The 17,697-nt window shown below is 42.7% G+C and overlaps 1 protein-coding gene across 2 annotated transcripts in view; it reads left to right on the forward strand.

The window, feature by feature from the left end:
* The window catches only part of PCSK5 (proprotein convertase subtilisin/kexin type 5), a 445,686-nt gene that overhangs the window by 278,099 nt on the left and 149,890 nt on the right, over positions 1-17,697 (forward strand). For both annotated transcript variants that reach the window (XM_049633868.1, XM_049633861.1), the window contains exons 14-17: positions 3,638-3,781; positions 8,627-8,729; positions 10,064-10,257; positions 16,075-16,159. In XM_049633868.1, coding sequence (XP_049489825.1) covers positions 3,638-3,781; positions 8,627-8,729; positions 10,064-10,257; positions 16,075-16,159 — 526 coding nt within the window. The remainder of the gene's footprint in view (positions 1-3,637; positions 3,782-8,626; positions 8,730-10,063; positions 10,258-16,074; positions 16,160-17,697) is intronic.

Consider the following 17,697-nt stretch of genomic DNA (forward strand, 5'->3'; position numbering starts at 1 on the left):
AGAGAGAGAGAGAGCAAGCGCACGCGTGCAAGGGAGGGAGGGGCAGAGAGAGAAGGAGACAGAGGATCTGAAGCAGGGCTCGAATTCACATGACCTGAGCTGAAGTCAGACACTTAACCTACTGAGCCACCCAGGTGCCCCTAAATCTTTCATCCATTTTGAGTTAGTTTTTACGTATTATGTAAGACAGTGGTTCAGTGTCATTATTTTGCACATGGCTGTCCAGTTTTCCTAGCACCGTGTATTGAAATCCTCTGTCCATTGTGTATTCTTGGCTGCTTGTTGTAAATGAATTGGTCATATATGCATGAGTTTATTTCTGGTTTCTCTGTTCTCCTCTATTGATGTATGTGGCTGTTTCATGACAATACTATAGTGTGTTGATTACCATAGCTTTGTAATATATTTTGAAATCTGAAAGCATGGTGCCTCCACCTTCGTTTTTCTTTCTCAAGAGTGATTTGACCTTTCATGGTTCCATAAAAATTGTAAGATTGTTTTATTTCTATAAAAATGCTAACAGAATGTTGATATGGATTACATTGAATTTATAGGTTGCTTTGGGTAGTATGGACATTTTAACAATATTATTCTTCTCATCCGAGCCCAGATTATCTTTCTGTTTATTTTTGTCTTCGCTTTTTTCAACATTGTGCTATAGTTTTCAGTGTATAGGTCTTTTACCCCCTTGGTTAAGTTTCTGAGCATTTTATCCTTTTTGATGCAATCGTACATAGGGTTTTCTTAGTTTCTTTTTTTGATAGTTCAATTATTAGTGTATAGACAGGCAAAAGATTTTTGTTTATTGATTTTGAATCCTACAACTTGAGTGAATTTGTTGATTACTTCTAATAGTTTTTTGGTGGCGCCTCTATGGTTTGTCATATACAGTATGATGTCACGTGCAAACAGTGGCATACTTCTTCCTTTCCGATTTGAATTCCCTTTCTTTCTCTTGTCTAATTGTTCTGGCCAGGACTTCCAATACTATGTTGACTAAAAGTGGTAAGTGTCTCACTCCTGATCTTTATTATGCTTTTTATTTCCCCTACACACACTTTGTTGAGCGTTTTTTGTATCATAAATAGATGTCGAATTATGCTAATGCTTTTTTTGTACTTATGGAGATGATTGTATGATTTTTGTCGCTAAATTTGTTTTTTTTGTTTTGTTTTGTTTTGTTTTAACGTTTATTTATTTTTGAGAGAGAGAGAGACAGAGCATGAACGGGGGAGGGTCAGAGAGAGAGGGAGACACAGAATCCGAAACAGGCTCCAGGCTCTGAGCTATCAGCACAGAGCCCGACACGGGGCTCAAACTCACGGACCACGAGATGGTGACCCAAGCCGAAGTCGGCCGCCGAACCGACTGAGCCACCCAGGCGCCCTGCTAAATTTGTTAATGTTGTGAATCACACTGATTGGTTTGTGAGTGTTGAAACATTCTTGCATCCCTGGAATAAATTTCACTTGTTCATGCTGTTGTGATCCTTTGACTGTAATATTGAATTCAGTTTGCTAATATTTTGTTGAGGACTTTTTCATCTGTGTTCATCAGGGATTTACTTGTGGCATCCTTGTTTGGTTTTGGGATCAGGGTAATGCTAGCTTCATGTAATGAGTTTGGAAATGTTCCTTTTCTTTTGGAGTTTAAGAAAGACTCGGATTCTTTAAATATTTGGTAGAATTGACCAGCGAAGATGTAGTTGTGGCCATTTCTTCGCTGGGAGGCTTTTTATTACTGATTCAAGCTCGTTGCTAGTAATTGGTCTGTTTAGATTTTCTATTTCTTCATGATTCACTCTCGGGTTGTATACGTCTAGAAATGTATCCATTTCTTCTAGGTTGTTCACTTTGTTGGTGTGTAATTGTGGATAACAGTCTTTTATGATCCTTCATATTTTTGCAGTTTTTATTTTTCTTTTAGTTATAACCTCTCCTGGTTCCTGTCTGCTTTTGATTCTCTTCTTCTTGGTAAGGTAAACGAATAAGCCTCTTTAAGAGGAAGTCAGTGCTTTTCAATTTGCTGCTTCTGCACTGAGACTTGGAGTGGGTGGGTCCACATACGCAAGCTCTTTGTGAACTAGTCAGTTGACTATCGCCTTGTGGGTCTCAAGCCCCGTATACACTATATGTTTTGGGGGCTCTTCTCAGGGGCAGGTCTTAAAAATTGGGGTACCCGATAGGAGATTCAAACCTTTTGCTTCTTGGGGAGAAACCTGGGGGTTTGAGTCCCGATTGTGGGTCACAGTGCCAGGGGAGGGGCTTATTCCAAGACTGTGTCTCAACCACTCTTACCTGCTTTCACGTGACTTTTTTGTTTGCCTACCGTGTAGTAGCCACTCAGCTAGTTTTAGTTTTTGTTTTCTTTTTCAGAGGAAATTGTTCCCTATGTAGCTGTAGATTCAGTGAGTCCATAGGAAGAGGTGGGTCCAGGACCTTCCTACATTGTCTTCTTATCCTGGAACGCCCCAGATGGGTTTTAATAGCAGTCCATACACTTGCTGCCTCTGGGAAAATTATCCTTCTCTATGCCTGTTGCCTCATCTATATTTTGGGAATTTAAGTATCTACCTCCCAAATGTTGCAAACCCCGAATGAATTAAAACTTAATAGATGATTGGCAGATCCCTGAAGTTTACCACTCTCAGGGCTGTGGTGGGACCCTTGCGCGAACCATAACCAGATTCTCTGTATTAGGCTAAGTTGGGGAGGGACCTTCAGGAAGGTCCTGCTTCCTACCTGCATACTTGCACGTTTTTAATTGCTTTGTCTTAATCATTTCTGCTTGTGGTTGATGCTTTTTTAGTTTTTAGGCGACTCTTAAGCTTAATGACCTGTAAGCAGTTCTTTTTTTCTTAGCATTCTAAAACTTGACGATTTAGTATTTTTTTAGTAAAAAAGTAAGAAATCAACAGTAAGGACTAAACCAAAACAAAATGTTCTTTGAGAGCCTTTGATGCAAAGGAGGTAAAACACTTGCCTTAGGTCTCCAGGCACCCTTGACCGTGAAATGCTTTACTACCCAACTGTCTACTAGAACATTCTGTGGTGGCGGAAGTTCTCTATTTGTGGTCACCGTTGTAGTGACCACTAGCCACATGTGCCTCTTGGGCACTGGAAATGCAGTATGACTGAGGAACTGAACTTTTCAATTCTAGCTAATTTAAATAGCCAATGGGTCTACGGGCTGTCACTGAACAGCTCAGGGTCTATAGCATAATAGGAATAGTGATGTATTCTTAAGATTAGAGGACTAATTCAGTCAGGTGGAACAAAGCCGTGGTCTTATTGATAAACAAGCCAGATAAAACAATTTTGTTTTAATTTCAAATAAGACATCCATACTTAGAAAAAGGCCTCTCTAAAATGTGTTCATTTCTCAGCCTTCTTATACATGCTGATTAAATTAAGACGTATTCCAGAGTTGCTGCTCAGCAAAATGTGCTATGTGAATTGGCTAAATCTGCAACTGACGGAAAATGTGTATTTCTAGCTGTACGCTCGATGCGATGTTCATATGAATATGTTTTTCACAGCTCTTCCACTGTTGCTTTCTCTTAGAGGAGAAGGAATGGAATTACAAAGCTAAAGCGTGAATGTGTGATCATGCTCTGGTTTCATTATTGTTTCTCAAGGGAAGTTGAAAGAATGGTCTTTGGTCCTCTATGGCACCTCCGTGCAGCCCTACTCCCCAACGAACGAGTTTCCTAAGGTAGAACGTGTCCGTTATACCCGAGTCGAAGACCCCACCGAGGACTATGGTACAGAGGATTATGCAGGTGAGTTGGCTTCCAACAGAGACATGGGCTAAGGGAAGAAATCTCATGCATCATCCCACCAGGCAGAAATAAGCTTCAACCCATATTCTGGTATTTTCTTCCATCTTCTTTCCTATCCCCCAAATACGTGTGTATATTCAGATAGCTGGGGTTTTGTTTTTTTTTTTCCTTCAAAGCTAAAAGCACACTGTCTATAGTTTTCATATCTGTTTTCTTCCTCTTGTGGTTATTAAGAGCATATTTCCCTGTTGTCACATATCCTCACAAGAAATATTTAGAAGACAGCATAATAGCCCAGCCTCTGATTGCGCTATATTTAATACGTAATCTGGGAGGTGCCGTTTGCTTCGAGTTTTGCACTGTTTGAAATAAGGCTTGGTTTTATCAGTCTTTGTTTAGAATAGAGTTCCGAGCATTACTGCATCAAAGGGAATAATCAGTTTGAGGGCTTGGACACATTTTGTCACATTCCTTTCCAGACAAGATGTACCAGTCTACGCCGTGACCAGCTGTGCGTTTATGACACTCATTCCTGCCAACAGTGAGCGGAAAGAAAAAAGTAAAGGAACAGGACATTTTTAAATTTTTATACCTTTGATTGTTAGTAAATCTAAACATTTTTTCCTCTGTAGTTCTAGGAATTAAATACAACTGTATTTTGCCCATTTTTCTATTCAAAGGGGCAGCAATTTTCTTATCCATTTATAAGAACTCTATGTATGTTATTGTCCCTCACATAGTCTCATACAGTCGTTACCCCTTATCAGTGGTTTCATCAATGGTCAGGAAGCAGACGATCCCTTCATCCGATCTATCATCGGGTCTATAGGAGCTTAACGCTACATTACCATGCCCACATCACCTCACTTGGTCTCATCCTGTAGGTGTTTTACCATCCCCCTTTGTCACAAGAAGGAGGGTAAGTACCACACAAGATATTTTGAGACACTACATTCACATACTTGTATCACAGTATATTGATAGAATTGTTCTGTATCGTTAGTTTCTTACTGTGCCGTATTTATAAATGAAATGTCATCACAGATATGTGTGTGTAGGAGAAAAACAGTATAGGGAGGGTTTGGTACTCTCCATGGTTTCCGGCATCCCCTGGGGTCTTGGAATGGTATTCTCCAAAGATAAACTGGGGGAGGAACCACTCTATTTGCTGAAAACATCTTCCCAGTTATTGCTTGCTTCCAAAATGTTGCTCTTGTGTTGTATTGTGTTGTTTCGACAGAAGAAGAAAATTGGAGGGTAGGGCTTATAGCTTCAGACCTCACTTGTGCTTTTTCTAAAAAGAAGCTTTAGTCTTTAAAATCAGCAAAATATTGGAGCGCCTGGGTGGCTCAGTCAGTTGAGCGTCTGACTTCAGCTCAGGTCATGATCACGCGTTCTGTGAGTTCAAGCCCCACGTCGGGCTCTGTGCTGACAGCTCAGAGCCTGGAGCCCTCTTCAGATTCTGTGACTCCTTCTCTCTCTGCCCCCACCCCTCCACTCTCTGTCTCTCTCTCAAAAATAAACATTTCAGGGGCGCCAGGGTGGCTCAGTCGGTTAAGCGGCCAACTTCGGCTCAGGTCACGATCTCACGGTCCGTGAGTTCGAGCCCCGCGGCGGGCTCTGTGCTGCCAGCTCAGAGCCTGGAGCCTGTTTCGGATTCTGTGTCTCCCTCTCTCTGACCCTCCCCCGCTCATGCTCTGTCTCTCTCAGTCTCAAAAATAAATAAATGTTAAAAAAAAAAAAATTAAAAAAAAAATAAACATTTAATTAAAAATTGTTTAATGAGATCCACAAAATATTCACACGCATTTTTTTTCTAAACTCTTATTTTAACGCTTGGCCATGCATTCATCTGAAATTCATTCTGGCTTATGATATATAGTATGAAATAAAAGAGTCTTTATTTGCCATATAGACAAACATTAGTGACTGGGATATCATCCCTTCTTTTACTCGTTTAGGATCCCTTCCTTCATAACTATAGAAGAAATTCTTACACTGGGGTCTCTTTTTCTGATTTTTCAGTCTAGTAATTCTTAATCCAGTTGTATCCACAGTAGGATTTATTATCTGTCGAACATCTCCTTGTTTTCATGGCAATTCTTAAATCCACCTATAAAGATCCCATTGGAATTTAATTGGAATTTATATGCGATCTCATGATAATTGGTTGGTTTTCGGGGGGGAGGAGAAATGTTTTTACAATATACAGTCTTTCCGTCCAAACCACACCCCATGTCCCAGTTAACTAAAATCTTTTAATTTTATGTATTACTATTCTTCTTAGTGTTATCCTATGTATTTTGCGGTCTTGTTGCTATTATGATGGAAAAGATGCCTTTTTCCTAACTAGGATATGCTAGCATCTAGGAAACCTAGTGGCTATTGCATAGTTATCTTATATCTGGCCATTCTGCTCAACTCTCTTATTAATTTACATATTTTAGAGTTTATTTTTCTGGGGCAGTTTAGGTATTGTGGCCATATCTGCAATTTTTTTTTTTCCTCCTTCAAGGTAGATCTCTGATTTCTGTCTTGTTGCATTGACGACCATTTATAGGAGCATTCAGTTCTCCTGGGACGGGCTATGATACTTAATGAACAAAGCTTCACCGAAGAGAGAACTGTTTGTAAATAGCAATTTAATGTGCCTTTACATGAGAATTGTTTTCTTCTCTTGAGTTCTTTGCGATTCTTTTTCGAGATACTCAAGAAAAGTACGTCATTAATTACCTTAACAGAATATCTTCAGTATGCCTGTGGTTCCTTTTATTCTAAAGAGGTAGTACCCCAGAGTCCATCATAAGTTTGAATAACTCAAACCAGTTGAGCTGACCAGAGCTCGATTGTGTTAGGTTTTGTCCTATTTTGTTTTGAGCTTGTCACGTTATTACTCACATTCTAACTAGCAAACCATTTCATCTTCTCTGATAGGAGAAAGGATACCCAGAAACGTAAACTGAGCATAATAATAACCCGTTGCTGCTATATGCCTTATGCTCGGTTTCCAATTCAAATGTTGGTAATGTTAAAATTCTGAACAGTTACGTATCTTCATGGTTTTCCTCCTTACATCTCTAAAATGTCCACGTTGGCACTTGTGAGAGAACAAAGACAATTATTTCTTTATTACCCTGCAAACTAAAATGCTAAACTGCATCTGGGACAGTTTAAGATTGTAAGAGAAACAGCACAGCATGTGAACTTGCCATACAGAGCCCTTTGGCACGTATCAAGAGTAAGTTTGGGGGTGTTTTTTTTAATTGCAGAAATCATCTGGTGAAAATTTAGGGCCACCCAGGGTTCCTTTCCTTCAGAGCTGTGATTTTCACCTTCATGGAGAAGTCAGCCTGTCTAGAGGCACAGATGGCATTATCATAACCAGATCCCTGTAACGTTTCATCAAATTCCAGGGACCGTAGGACCCACAGCTGGCTGAACCTCAAGCCTTATACGACACAACAGAGACACTGTCTCCTCATGTATCATAGCAGATAGCTGAAATGTCCCAAGTTGTACTAGCTGTGGAATTTAATTTAGAGGTCAGTTTTAAGGCTTGGGGGAAACAGAGATAAACAGCACTGTTAAATGACTCTTGTGATTAATCAGAAGTATATTTCAAAAGTCATCTCTAGGACCTCATTTTCTACCCTTCCATAGGAGACCTGGACCAGCCACTCTAGCTCTTGGAAAGGGTGTTTTCTCGCCAGAAAAATGAGAGATTTTTTTCTCTGTGTCATGCCTCCCGGTTGCTACCATTTTATGTTTCAACTCAGTAACTGTAGAACACGGTCCCCTCATGACTAAGGGAGATCAAGGTTCACCAGTAAATCCTTTTGATTAAAATAAATATGGTTCAGACATTTCTGCCATATCCACTTACTCTTTGTACATTCCACGCAGTATGTTTGTTGCTAGTTAGAATCATGTGACTTGTCAGCAGGAAAGAGCTTGAAGATTAGGAGACCAAATGTCCTAAAATACGGAGAACAAGGAAAAAGGGAGTTAGTTCAAGCAAGCAACGGGCCTATAAGTAGCCCGTGTCATTAGAAAGCTTTTCATTAATTATAAAAACCTCCATCTTTCTGGGGTTTTTCCCCTGCCTGGGCATTCTCACTCTATACCCAAGAACACGTCACGAGAGATCAGCAACCGTGATGCTGAGTCCGGAATTCTTTAAGCTCGCTTGCGTTGTTTAAAATTGATGTGTAGTTTTCTTTTGTTGAGCTTCCCACTGGCCTATGGGTAGGACGCAGTTTTAAATCTATTATCTGTGCCTCAAGGATCTGCTTTATAATCCAAGACCAGATACCGATAAGCTTGCACCAGATGCCGTGATGACGTTTCTTGCTGGCGACGGTATCTCAGAGGTAGTCAGTGGTCTTAATGACCTTGGGCAAGCTGGACAATCTCGTCCAGGCATTGAATAATAAACTTGCTTTCTTGGCTGTCAACAGCTGAGCTTCTCATTTTTCTATAAATCCGACGTTTTTATCATTATGCATATTTCATGGCAAACAGTTCTTTTCCACTTGCTCCCGTGGCATTGCTCATTGGAATTCTGAGATTTTTGTTATCTCCCACAAGGCAGCCATATGTGTTTTAAAGACCAGGCCGTGACTGGATTTACATTCTCGACACTTAGGTCATTGAGGTCCCCCCCCCCCTGCCAAAAGCCAAGAGTTCATCTCTGGGCCGGCAGCCGTCATCATCCACGTTATTCCTCCGTCTTAAAGAAACTCTCACGGAAGGAGGAAGACACACAAGTCTCATTTTATACCGCATGCAAAGGGACCTGCTTTAAAACCACTGTTTCCAAGTGTTGTTTTCGATTTTTGTGCAAAGGTCCCTGCGACCCTGAGTGCAGTGAGGTTGGCTGTGACGGCCCCGGCCCGGACCACTGCAGCGACTGCTTGCATTACTACTACAAGCTGAAAAACAACACCAGGTAAGAACAGAGGCTGCGGCGGTCCCCGCCCCCCACCCCCACAGCATGCCCTGGGCGTTCCCATGGGGGCGGCGCCTGAACAGGACCTGTGATGTTCCGCCGGCCCCCACCTCCTGGTGTGAATTCAAGATGCGGAAACGGATACTGACTCACAGAACACAAAGTGCACCTGCATGCTGTCCAGCCGCAGGTGCCTTTTCTCATATCTGGAAAGGGTGGCGGGGGGAAGGACTAGCTCTACACAGGACTGGCCTTCCCCTTTAGACCTTTCCATTCCCTGGATGTCTGACGTCACAGCTATGTGTGCTCTTCGCGAAAATGCTGGCATACAACCTAACAGGTGCTTTCCCGGGGTCCTCACTGCGCAAGCCCTTGGCTTCTGCCTCAGGCTGTGCAGATGACAGTGCCGGCCCAGCAGAAGCCACGCCCTCCAGGCACCTCTCAGCCCCGCCCCCTTCTCCCTCCTCCTTCAGGGAAAACCGGGACTTGCATTTCAGCTATGCTGACACACCCAGAAGGTCCAGTTCCTGTTTACATCCTTGCTGGAATTTAAATTCCTTAAAGGAAAGGCCCTTGGCCACCTCAGCACTTATCATTATCGCCTAGACCAGCAAAATGCCTGACATTGGATTTGGAACTCCGTAAATATTTGTTGAAGGAGTAAGGCGCTGCCCTTCGACGATGGGCAGACGAAGAAGTTATTTTTTAAAGTTTATCATAGCCAAGTTTAAATATATTTACGTTATTTTTTTTTAAGTTGAAATTCATAATTTTCATTTGTGTTCATTTAAGATAAAAAGTACAGATGGGCAGAAAAGAAGAAAACCCCTGTTAACATCTTCTCAACTTATTCTTCCTGAGTTGGCTCAGTTGGTTACGCGTTATTTACGTTAATTTAGACGATAGCATACAACCGCTCCCTCTAGCACACGGGATCCATATGACACACAAAACCACACAAAACCACAAGTAACCCCTTATTAGCAGCCTCTTTGTAAAAAATCAGGGTTGCCACCTAGCTTCCCTTCAGCCCAAGGCTACTACCTTCCTCTGGAGACTCCATTTCTGACCATCATCCCTTTGAAAGAGCTAGACCCGAACTGGAAGACATACCCTACTTGACGGACTTGGTATTGTGTGATTGCCTTGCTACCTCGGCACCCTACACGGGAAAAAGCTTCAACCCACAGAATTTGGCTCTTTGGGCATGGTGTTACCCTAAGGGTTTCAAAAGGACTTAAAGACTGAGGACGGCTGTTGGCCGAGCACTTCTAAGAGTGCTAGGACTGAGTCTCTGATGATGCTCCCCTTCTTTTTATCATTCCACGATGCAGGATCTGTGTCTCCAGCTGCCCCCCTGGCCACTACCATGCTGACAAGAAGCGATGCAGGAAGTGTGCCCCCAACTGTGAGTCCTGCTTTGGGAGCCATGGTGACCAGTGTCTGTCCTGTAAATACGGATACTTCCTCAACGAAGAAATCAACAGCTGTGTTACCCACTGCCCGGATGGCTCATACCAGGACACCAGTGAGTAGATTGCAAATATTTGGGTTTCAGAGAGAGGAAATACAAGGTTTTCACTTGAATGACATTAGGTGCGAAATCAAGGTTATATCAAACAGGATCTAGCCAATTTTTTAAGAGAACGTGTTAGAAGTGTAAAAGATGAATTTGTAACCATTTTTGTGCAAGCTGATTTATGTAAAAATGCTTTTAAGTGTCAGGGAGTCCTCAAGCCCTTCCCCAGATTCAGTGATTGGCCAGGAGGACCCATAAGACTTAGCGTATTTGTATTCATGAGCTCATCATTACAGCAAAAGGCACGAAGTCACGTCAGGAAGAGGTGCGGAGGACAGAGTCAGCAGAAAATGGCAAACGCGTCCAAGAGTTTTCTCCCAGGGAAGTCACCCAGGAGGCATTCAAATCCCCCGGCAACAATTTATCACAACCTGTGTGCAATGTAGGCTACCTGGGAACCTCCTTAGAGTCTCAGTGCCCAGGCTTGTGGTCATGAAGACACCCTCTCCCTGACACATAACAAAACGCCAGACTCCTAGAAGGGAAGCAGATGTTCACCATAAACCATATTGTTTGTACAGGTTAAGCACCACGCGCCACTCTTCTCAGTGAGGGTGCTAGAAACCCTCCTGAGATCCAAGGTCCCGGTTGGCCACGGGCCAACTTCAGCAGGCTTTCCAAGGATAGCAGCCACGCCTGCTCTTTTCTCCACACTAACCGAAGGAACCAGGGCCCTGCAATACCAATGTGTGCTTTTCAGAAAGCTCAGAAAACAGGACTTCCACATGAATGTGGAATAGACACATGTCAAAGACTGCCAGCGAGGAAACCTACAAAGTGATGAATGTTGTCGAAGACTATCAGGTATTGTCTCCAGTCCAACACAATCAGGTATTGTCTCTAGTCCACTAGTAAAGGCAAAATGAAATCTGTTTGCTGAGTTACAGGCAAAGCTGATGGATTCCCAAAGAGATCTGAGAAGAGAGAGTAGGAGGGTCCTGAACTCACCTAGTCTCTCAGCTACACTGAAGCGTAAGCTACGTTTGTACGACCGGCTCTGAAAATGACCGGAAACCTGGCAGAACAGACCTTCCACAGTTAATTGTAGACAGAAGGCCACCTCGAAAGGGGAGGAAGAATGGAGACGTGGGCAAAAACCAAACCCCTGGTGCCACTAACCCTACAAACAGGAGGGACATCACAAGCACGAAGGAGCAAGAGGACGTGACCCCACACTAGGCACCCCCAGCATTGGGAAGATGAGTCCCCGTGGCGTCTGGCTCTGAAAACCAGCACATCTTAACTTCCATGGGACTTGGTTCCAGGGGAGTCTGAGGGCAATAGGAAACTGAGTCCCCATCCTTAAAGCTCCAGCATACTAAATGACTCAGCCAAGACAGCACAGAAGCAGCAGTTTGGAAAGTGCCTGGGGTATACACAGAGGAGATGCATTGACTAATCTATCCTGAAGGGGCAGGACGTAGAGAATATTGCTCTAGAAACGAAAGCGCTGGTGGGTGCCATTCCTCTCCCCCTCCCCCCCAGCCCTAGATAGCTGGATGTTTGTGAGAGGTAGCATTAACTCTCTCCATCTACTTTGCTATAGCACTGTGTGCCCTTCCCCATCCAACCCAACTCAGCCATCCTCCCTTCCAAGTGGCTCCTGCCTCACCAGACCCGCTCGGAGGGTGCCCCTCCAAAATGACTCATGCCCTGGAGAGGGAGGAGATCAACCCACGTAACAGCACACTTTCATTTCCTGTCGTGGAGCCTCAGAGCTGGCTGTGCAAGAAGCAAGCCCTACCTTTCAGTGTACCTGTACCTGTGGCCGAGGGAATAATTTCAGACAGGTAGGCTCACTGCTGGCCCAACTCACCAAGCCTGCGGCTGCTATAGATAGGCCTCTGGAGAGCACGTGGGGCAAATGCTACCCCGGGCACTCGTAGCAGGCAAAGCGGATCACTGCAGCTGGCTAGGCCGAAGGCAGTTGCGACTCAGCCACAACAGGGGTGCATACAGCCCACACCGAGGACACCCTTGTTCTGGTGACCAGGAGGAATTACACTGTAGGGCACCACAGGACCACTTCTACACAGGCCACTACCTTCAGGACCAGGAGACATAGCTGACTGTCCTCCTACATTAAAAACACACACAGAGAGTTAGAAAAAAATGAGACAGAGGAATATGTCCCACGTGGGGAAAAAAAAAAAAAAAAAAAAGATAAATCACAGTAAAAGAGCTAAATGAAATGGAAGTAAGCAATATGCCTGATAAAGAATTCAAAGTAATGAGCACTGAGATACTTGAGAAGAGAGCAGAGGATCTTAAAAAGAAAGAACCAGCCAGAGCTAAAGAATAACTGAAATAAAAACACGCTAAATGGAATCAACAACAGATTAGAAGATGCAGAAGAACAGATCAGTGACATGGAAGACAGGGTAATAGAAAACAACCAAGCTGTCTTCAGCAAGTGGTGCTGGGAAAACTGGACAGCGACATGCAGAAGAACGAACGTGGACCACTTTCTTACACCAGACACAAAAATAAACTCAAAATGGATGAAAGACCTAAGTGTAAGACAGGAAGCCATCAACATCCTCGAGAAGAAAGCAGGCAAAAACCTCTTTGACCTTGGCCTCAGCAACTTCTTACTCAACACATCTCTGGAGGCAAGGGAAACAAAAGCAAAAATGAACTATTGGGACCTCACTAAAATAAAAACCTTCTGCACGGCGAAGGAAACAATCAGCAAAACTAAAAGGCAACCGACAGACTAGGAGAAGATATCGGCAAACGACATATCAGATAAAGGGTTAGTATCCAAAATTTATAAAGAACTTCTCCAACTCAACACCAAAAAAACAAAAAATTCAGTGAAGAAATGGGCAAAAGACACGGATAGACACTTCTCCAAAGAAGACATCCAGATGGCCAACCGACACATGAAAAAATGCTCAACATCACTCATCATCAGGGAAATACAAACCAAAACCACCATGAGATACCACCTCACACCTGTCAGAGTGGCTAACATGAACAACTCAGGCAACAACGGATGTTGGCAAGGATGTGGAGAATGCAAGCTGGGGCAGCCACTCTGGAAAACAGTATGGAGGTTCCTCAAAAACTTAAAAATAGGACTAGCCTACAACTCAGCAATTGCACTACTAGGTGTTTATCCAAGGGATACAGGTGTGCTGTTTCGAAGGGGCATATGCACCCCAGTGTTTATAGCAGCCCTATCAACAATAGCCAACGTATGGAAAGAGCCCAAATGTCCATCGATGGATGAATGGATAAAGAAGATGTGGTACCTATATACAATGGAGTCTTACTCGGCAATCAAAAAGAATGAAATCTTGCCATTTGCAACTACATAGATGGAACTAGAGGGTATTATGCTAAGCGAAATTAGAGAAGGGCAAATATCATAGGACTTCACTCATATGAGGACTTTAAGACACAGCACCGATGAACATAAGGGAAGCAAAAATAATATCAAAACAGAGGGGGACAAAACATAAGAGACTCTTAAATATGGAGAACAGAGGATTACTAGAGGGCTTGTGGGAGGGGGGATGGGCTAAACGGGTAAGGGGCATTAAGGAATCTGCTCCTGAAATCATTATTGCACTATATGCTAACTAATTTGGATAGAAATTAAAAAACAAATTAATAAAACAAATTAATACAAATATATATATATATTTTTTAGTAATTTCCAACGTAGCGATACAACTGGAATTGGGGGGAGGGAGAGGTAATTTTTTCAAATAGAAATCATTTGCAACTTTACCAAACAAAAATCTGTAAATTAACATGTAACTTCACAGCATTTGGGCCCTAAGCCATCATCATTAGGAAACAAAGATCTATTACCTGGAGAATTAAGTGATCCTTGGGCACACCTACCTTTTAATGTTCTGGTATGGCCCGGAGTTCTTAGTAATTTGTCCTAACAATTGTGTCACACCAGGATACATGACGACACTGACATTTTCTGTTTCTGCACAACCTAAGAACGAAGAATACCCAAGTTTAAATGAGCAAGAGTTGTTTTTACAAAATCAGGCAAGAATTTGGAGGTGGATACTGTTGCTTCGTAAGAAGTCAGAGTCCCTTGATTCAAAGGCAGGCGTTTTTCCATAAGGCAGATGGGGTCTCTAACTTACCCTACAGAACAGTGGGTAGGGATTTCCTTGTAGTTTTGATCCCCCCCAGATTTGGAACATGAGCTTGCAACCTGATAGAGAAGGGAAAAATAAGAGAATAAGAGTGAGGAGGGGGGCCGAGGGATCCACAGAAATAAACAGTATTTCTTGAAGAAAAAATGCAAAATTCTATCAAGATGACGGAGTCTTAGGAAAGAAATTTGGTTCCAGGTGATCTATTATAGGATCAAGATAATTGAGTGTCCATTGCTTTCCCAGAGCCTGGGAGGTATATAATTAAGGAAGGCCGTTCAAACAATTTGCTGATATGAGTGGTCTCTGTATCTCCCTCCTTTTTGTAATTGGCGTTTGTTACATTTTCCTCCTGTAATGAGTCTGTTTACATAAAACAGTGATCAGGTATGATCATGACTAGTACTAATTATTGCCAACACATTTACAGCGCTTTCAAGTTCATATAGTTCCCTTGAGGAATTTCATTAACCCCTCAAGACAAGCTGAGAGGTCAGCATTGTTGTAATGTTTTTTCAACAAATGGAAGAAGAGAGATCCTGAGCTTGCCCACTGGAGATGCTAAAACCAGAATTCACATCTAGGTTGACATCGTGATGAAGAGACTATATGAAGACTACCAGAAGATTGTATTTCATGGCAGGGGGTTCAGAGTTGAGAAAGAGGGGTTGGACCTCCAGGAGGTCCTTCTAGGAATCCATTGAAGCGGTGTTTCTCTGTGGAACCTTGAACAAACACCAACATCTAAAGAGGAGACGGAGGAAAAGAATCTTACGAAAAAAGCTTCCTTCAATCCTACATCTATCTGTGGTTAATCCACTTGCATCTCAGAGAAAGTATCAAGTCTCCAGAAGACTTTTGCTTCAAGTTAACGGCCTTAACTCAGTGGAACAAATCACCATTTCACTAGAGAATAAACATGCATTCGCCATTTTTTCCAATGGGAATCTGTCTTTGGTATTAAATAGGAAAGCCAAATATACTTCTATTCTCCAGAATATAGATACATCTGAACTATAATAACATATCATATATTTTGATATTTTCACAGCCACCATAAAGTACAAGACACTCTTCTAGACAGCACAAGAAATAAATCATCAACCCTACAATTTTAAATGTAGATTCCCTTTTCTTACATTTTTATCAGAGTAGTCCTAAAAGTTGGGAGCATGGCAGGGGTGGGTTGGGGGGGGGTGGTCTACCTTTCCATTCCACGGCCACAAACACTGCTTCTCCACCCTTCTATACTGGTGTTGCCCAATGTCTTTGTCAGTATGCTCTTCATTGCCCGAAGTCAGGAAACCCTGCTTGGGAAAGAGAGAAAGAAGAAGGGGAAAATGCCAATATACTATTCAACGAAGAATGAAAAGGGCTGTAGCTCTCTTGTCTGCAAAATGGTAGAGATGTGTAGTATTTTCCAGCGCTGCGGTTTCTACCTCTGTTTACTTGGCTGAGAAGTGATAGCAAATGCTGAGGGTAGGGCTTTTCCTGAAATTTTCTGCTCAAGGCCACGTATGTATATTATTGTGCACATTAGCAAACTTTAGAACACCTCCGCCCTTTATGGAATCCATTTGACCACCTGATTTATAACCTTGTTACTTTTGTGTGTCTGTGTGTGTCTTTTTGTTCACAGAGAAAAGTCTTTGCCGGAAATGCAGTGAGAATTGCAAGACATGTACAGAATTTCACAATTGCACAGAATGCAGGGATGGGTTAAGGTGAGAGAGCGAAGGATCTCGGCAAGTCCCACAGCCCAAGGAGCTTCTCAGTATAAATAAAATATGCAAATAAATAATCCTCTTGCCATCACCCTCTTGACTCCCATTCAAATACTTGATTGCTATTTGCATTATCTTTACCATTATATGTGAAAAATTGGATGCCATCGTGGCTGAGGAAGGTTTATACACCAAATAAAATCCTCTTCAGAAAAGATGGCTCAGATACAACTAAATAAAAATGGCTATTTGAGAGGCTCTCTTCGTGCTTCTTGACCGGCAGCGTGCCCGTCAAGGATTACTGTGTGGGTAATACCAATGAATTATATTTAATCCTCCTGATTCATTCCTTTGATGGTCGGAAACTATTCCCTTATCTTTATTATTTCTCTCCATATAGCCAATCATTCTCTTATCTTAAGTACCTCAGGCTTGGTTCCATTATGCTCTGGTATGCACATAGATTTAACACCTGGAGAGGTTTTTCTTGACTGGATGACTTCGCTCATTGCCAAAGCCAGATAGCGATAGGTTCTGCAAGAGAACAAGCACACGGCAAAAATGAACTAGGTGGCCTCTTGATATCCAGAGAAGGTCAGACCATCCTCTGCTGGGTGAGGAGTTGGACTCTGAGCGTATAGGGCGTTAGCAACCTGCCACACCGGATCTCTCTTAAGTGTTGAGACTTCCTGTCTCCACCTTTGATTGGCGAGGTGAACTGGGCAGGCCCCAGGCAGGTGATTCTTTACAATAATTAATATCAGAACATTGTTTTTGTTTAGATTGTCTGTGGCCTTTTTTTTTTTTTCCATACACGCATTCGGTACTGATGTGATTTCCTTTCACCTCCAGCCTTTCAGTCTTGGGGCGCCTGGGTGGCTCAGTCGCCTAAGTGGCCAACTTCAGCTCAGGTCATGATCTCACAGCTTGTGGGTTCGAGCCCCGCATCGGGCTGTGTGCTGACAGCTTAGAGCCCAGAGCCTGCTTCGGATTCTGTGTCTCCCTCTCTCCCTGCTCCTCCCCCCTCCTACCTCCCCTGCTCATGCTCGCGCACGCTCTCTCTCTCTCTCAAAAGTAAATAAACATTTAAAAAAATTAGTTTTTAAATTTTTTTTTAAAAAGACTTTCGGTCTTAATAAATATCAGTCTAGACAGCCCCCAAATTTTTGGAGAAAGAGCAGATCGGTATAATAAAAAGAGAAGATGACAGATGTGGGCCAAAGCCTTCCTATTAATCAGCTATGGGATCGTGGTCAAGTCACTAAGGCATTCTGCACTTCAGTTTTGTCCTCTAGAAAATGAGAAACCAACCCCTGCGTTGCTGGATTATGACAGGATTCATTGCGATAACATTTACAAAGTACCTATTTCAATATGGGACACATACTCGGTCCATGAAAAATAAAAGGTTGTTTAAGATTAGTTTCTAGAGAGGTGCCTGAGTGACTCCCATCGATCAAGTGTCCAACTTTGGCTCAGGTCATGCACTCAAGGCTGGTGAGTTCCAGCCCCGTGTCAGGCTCTGTGCTGACAGCTCA

Source organism: Panthera uncia, chromosome D4 (assembly GCF_023721935.1).
Source record: "Panthera uncia isolate 11264 chromosome D4, Puncia_PCG_1.0, whole genome shotgun sequence".
Taxonomy (NCBI): domain Eukaryota; kingdom Metazoa; phylum Chordata; class Mammalia; order Carnivora; family Felidae; genus Panthera; species Panthera uncia.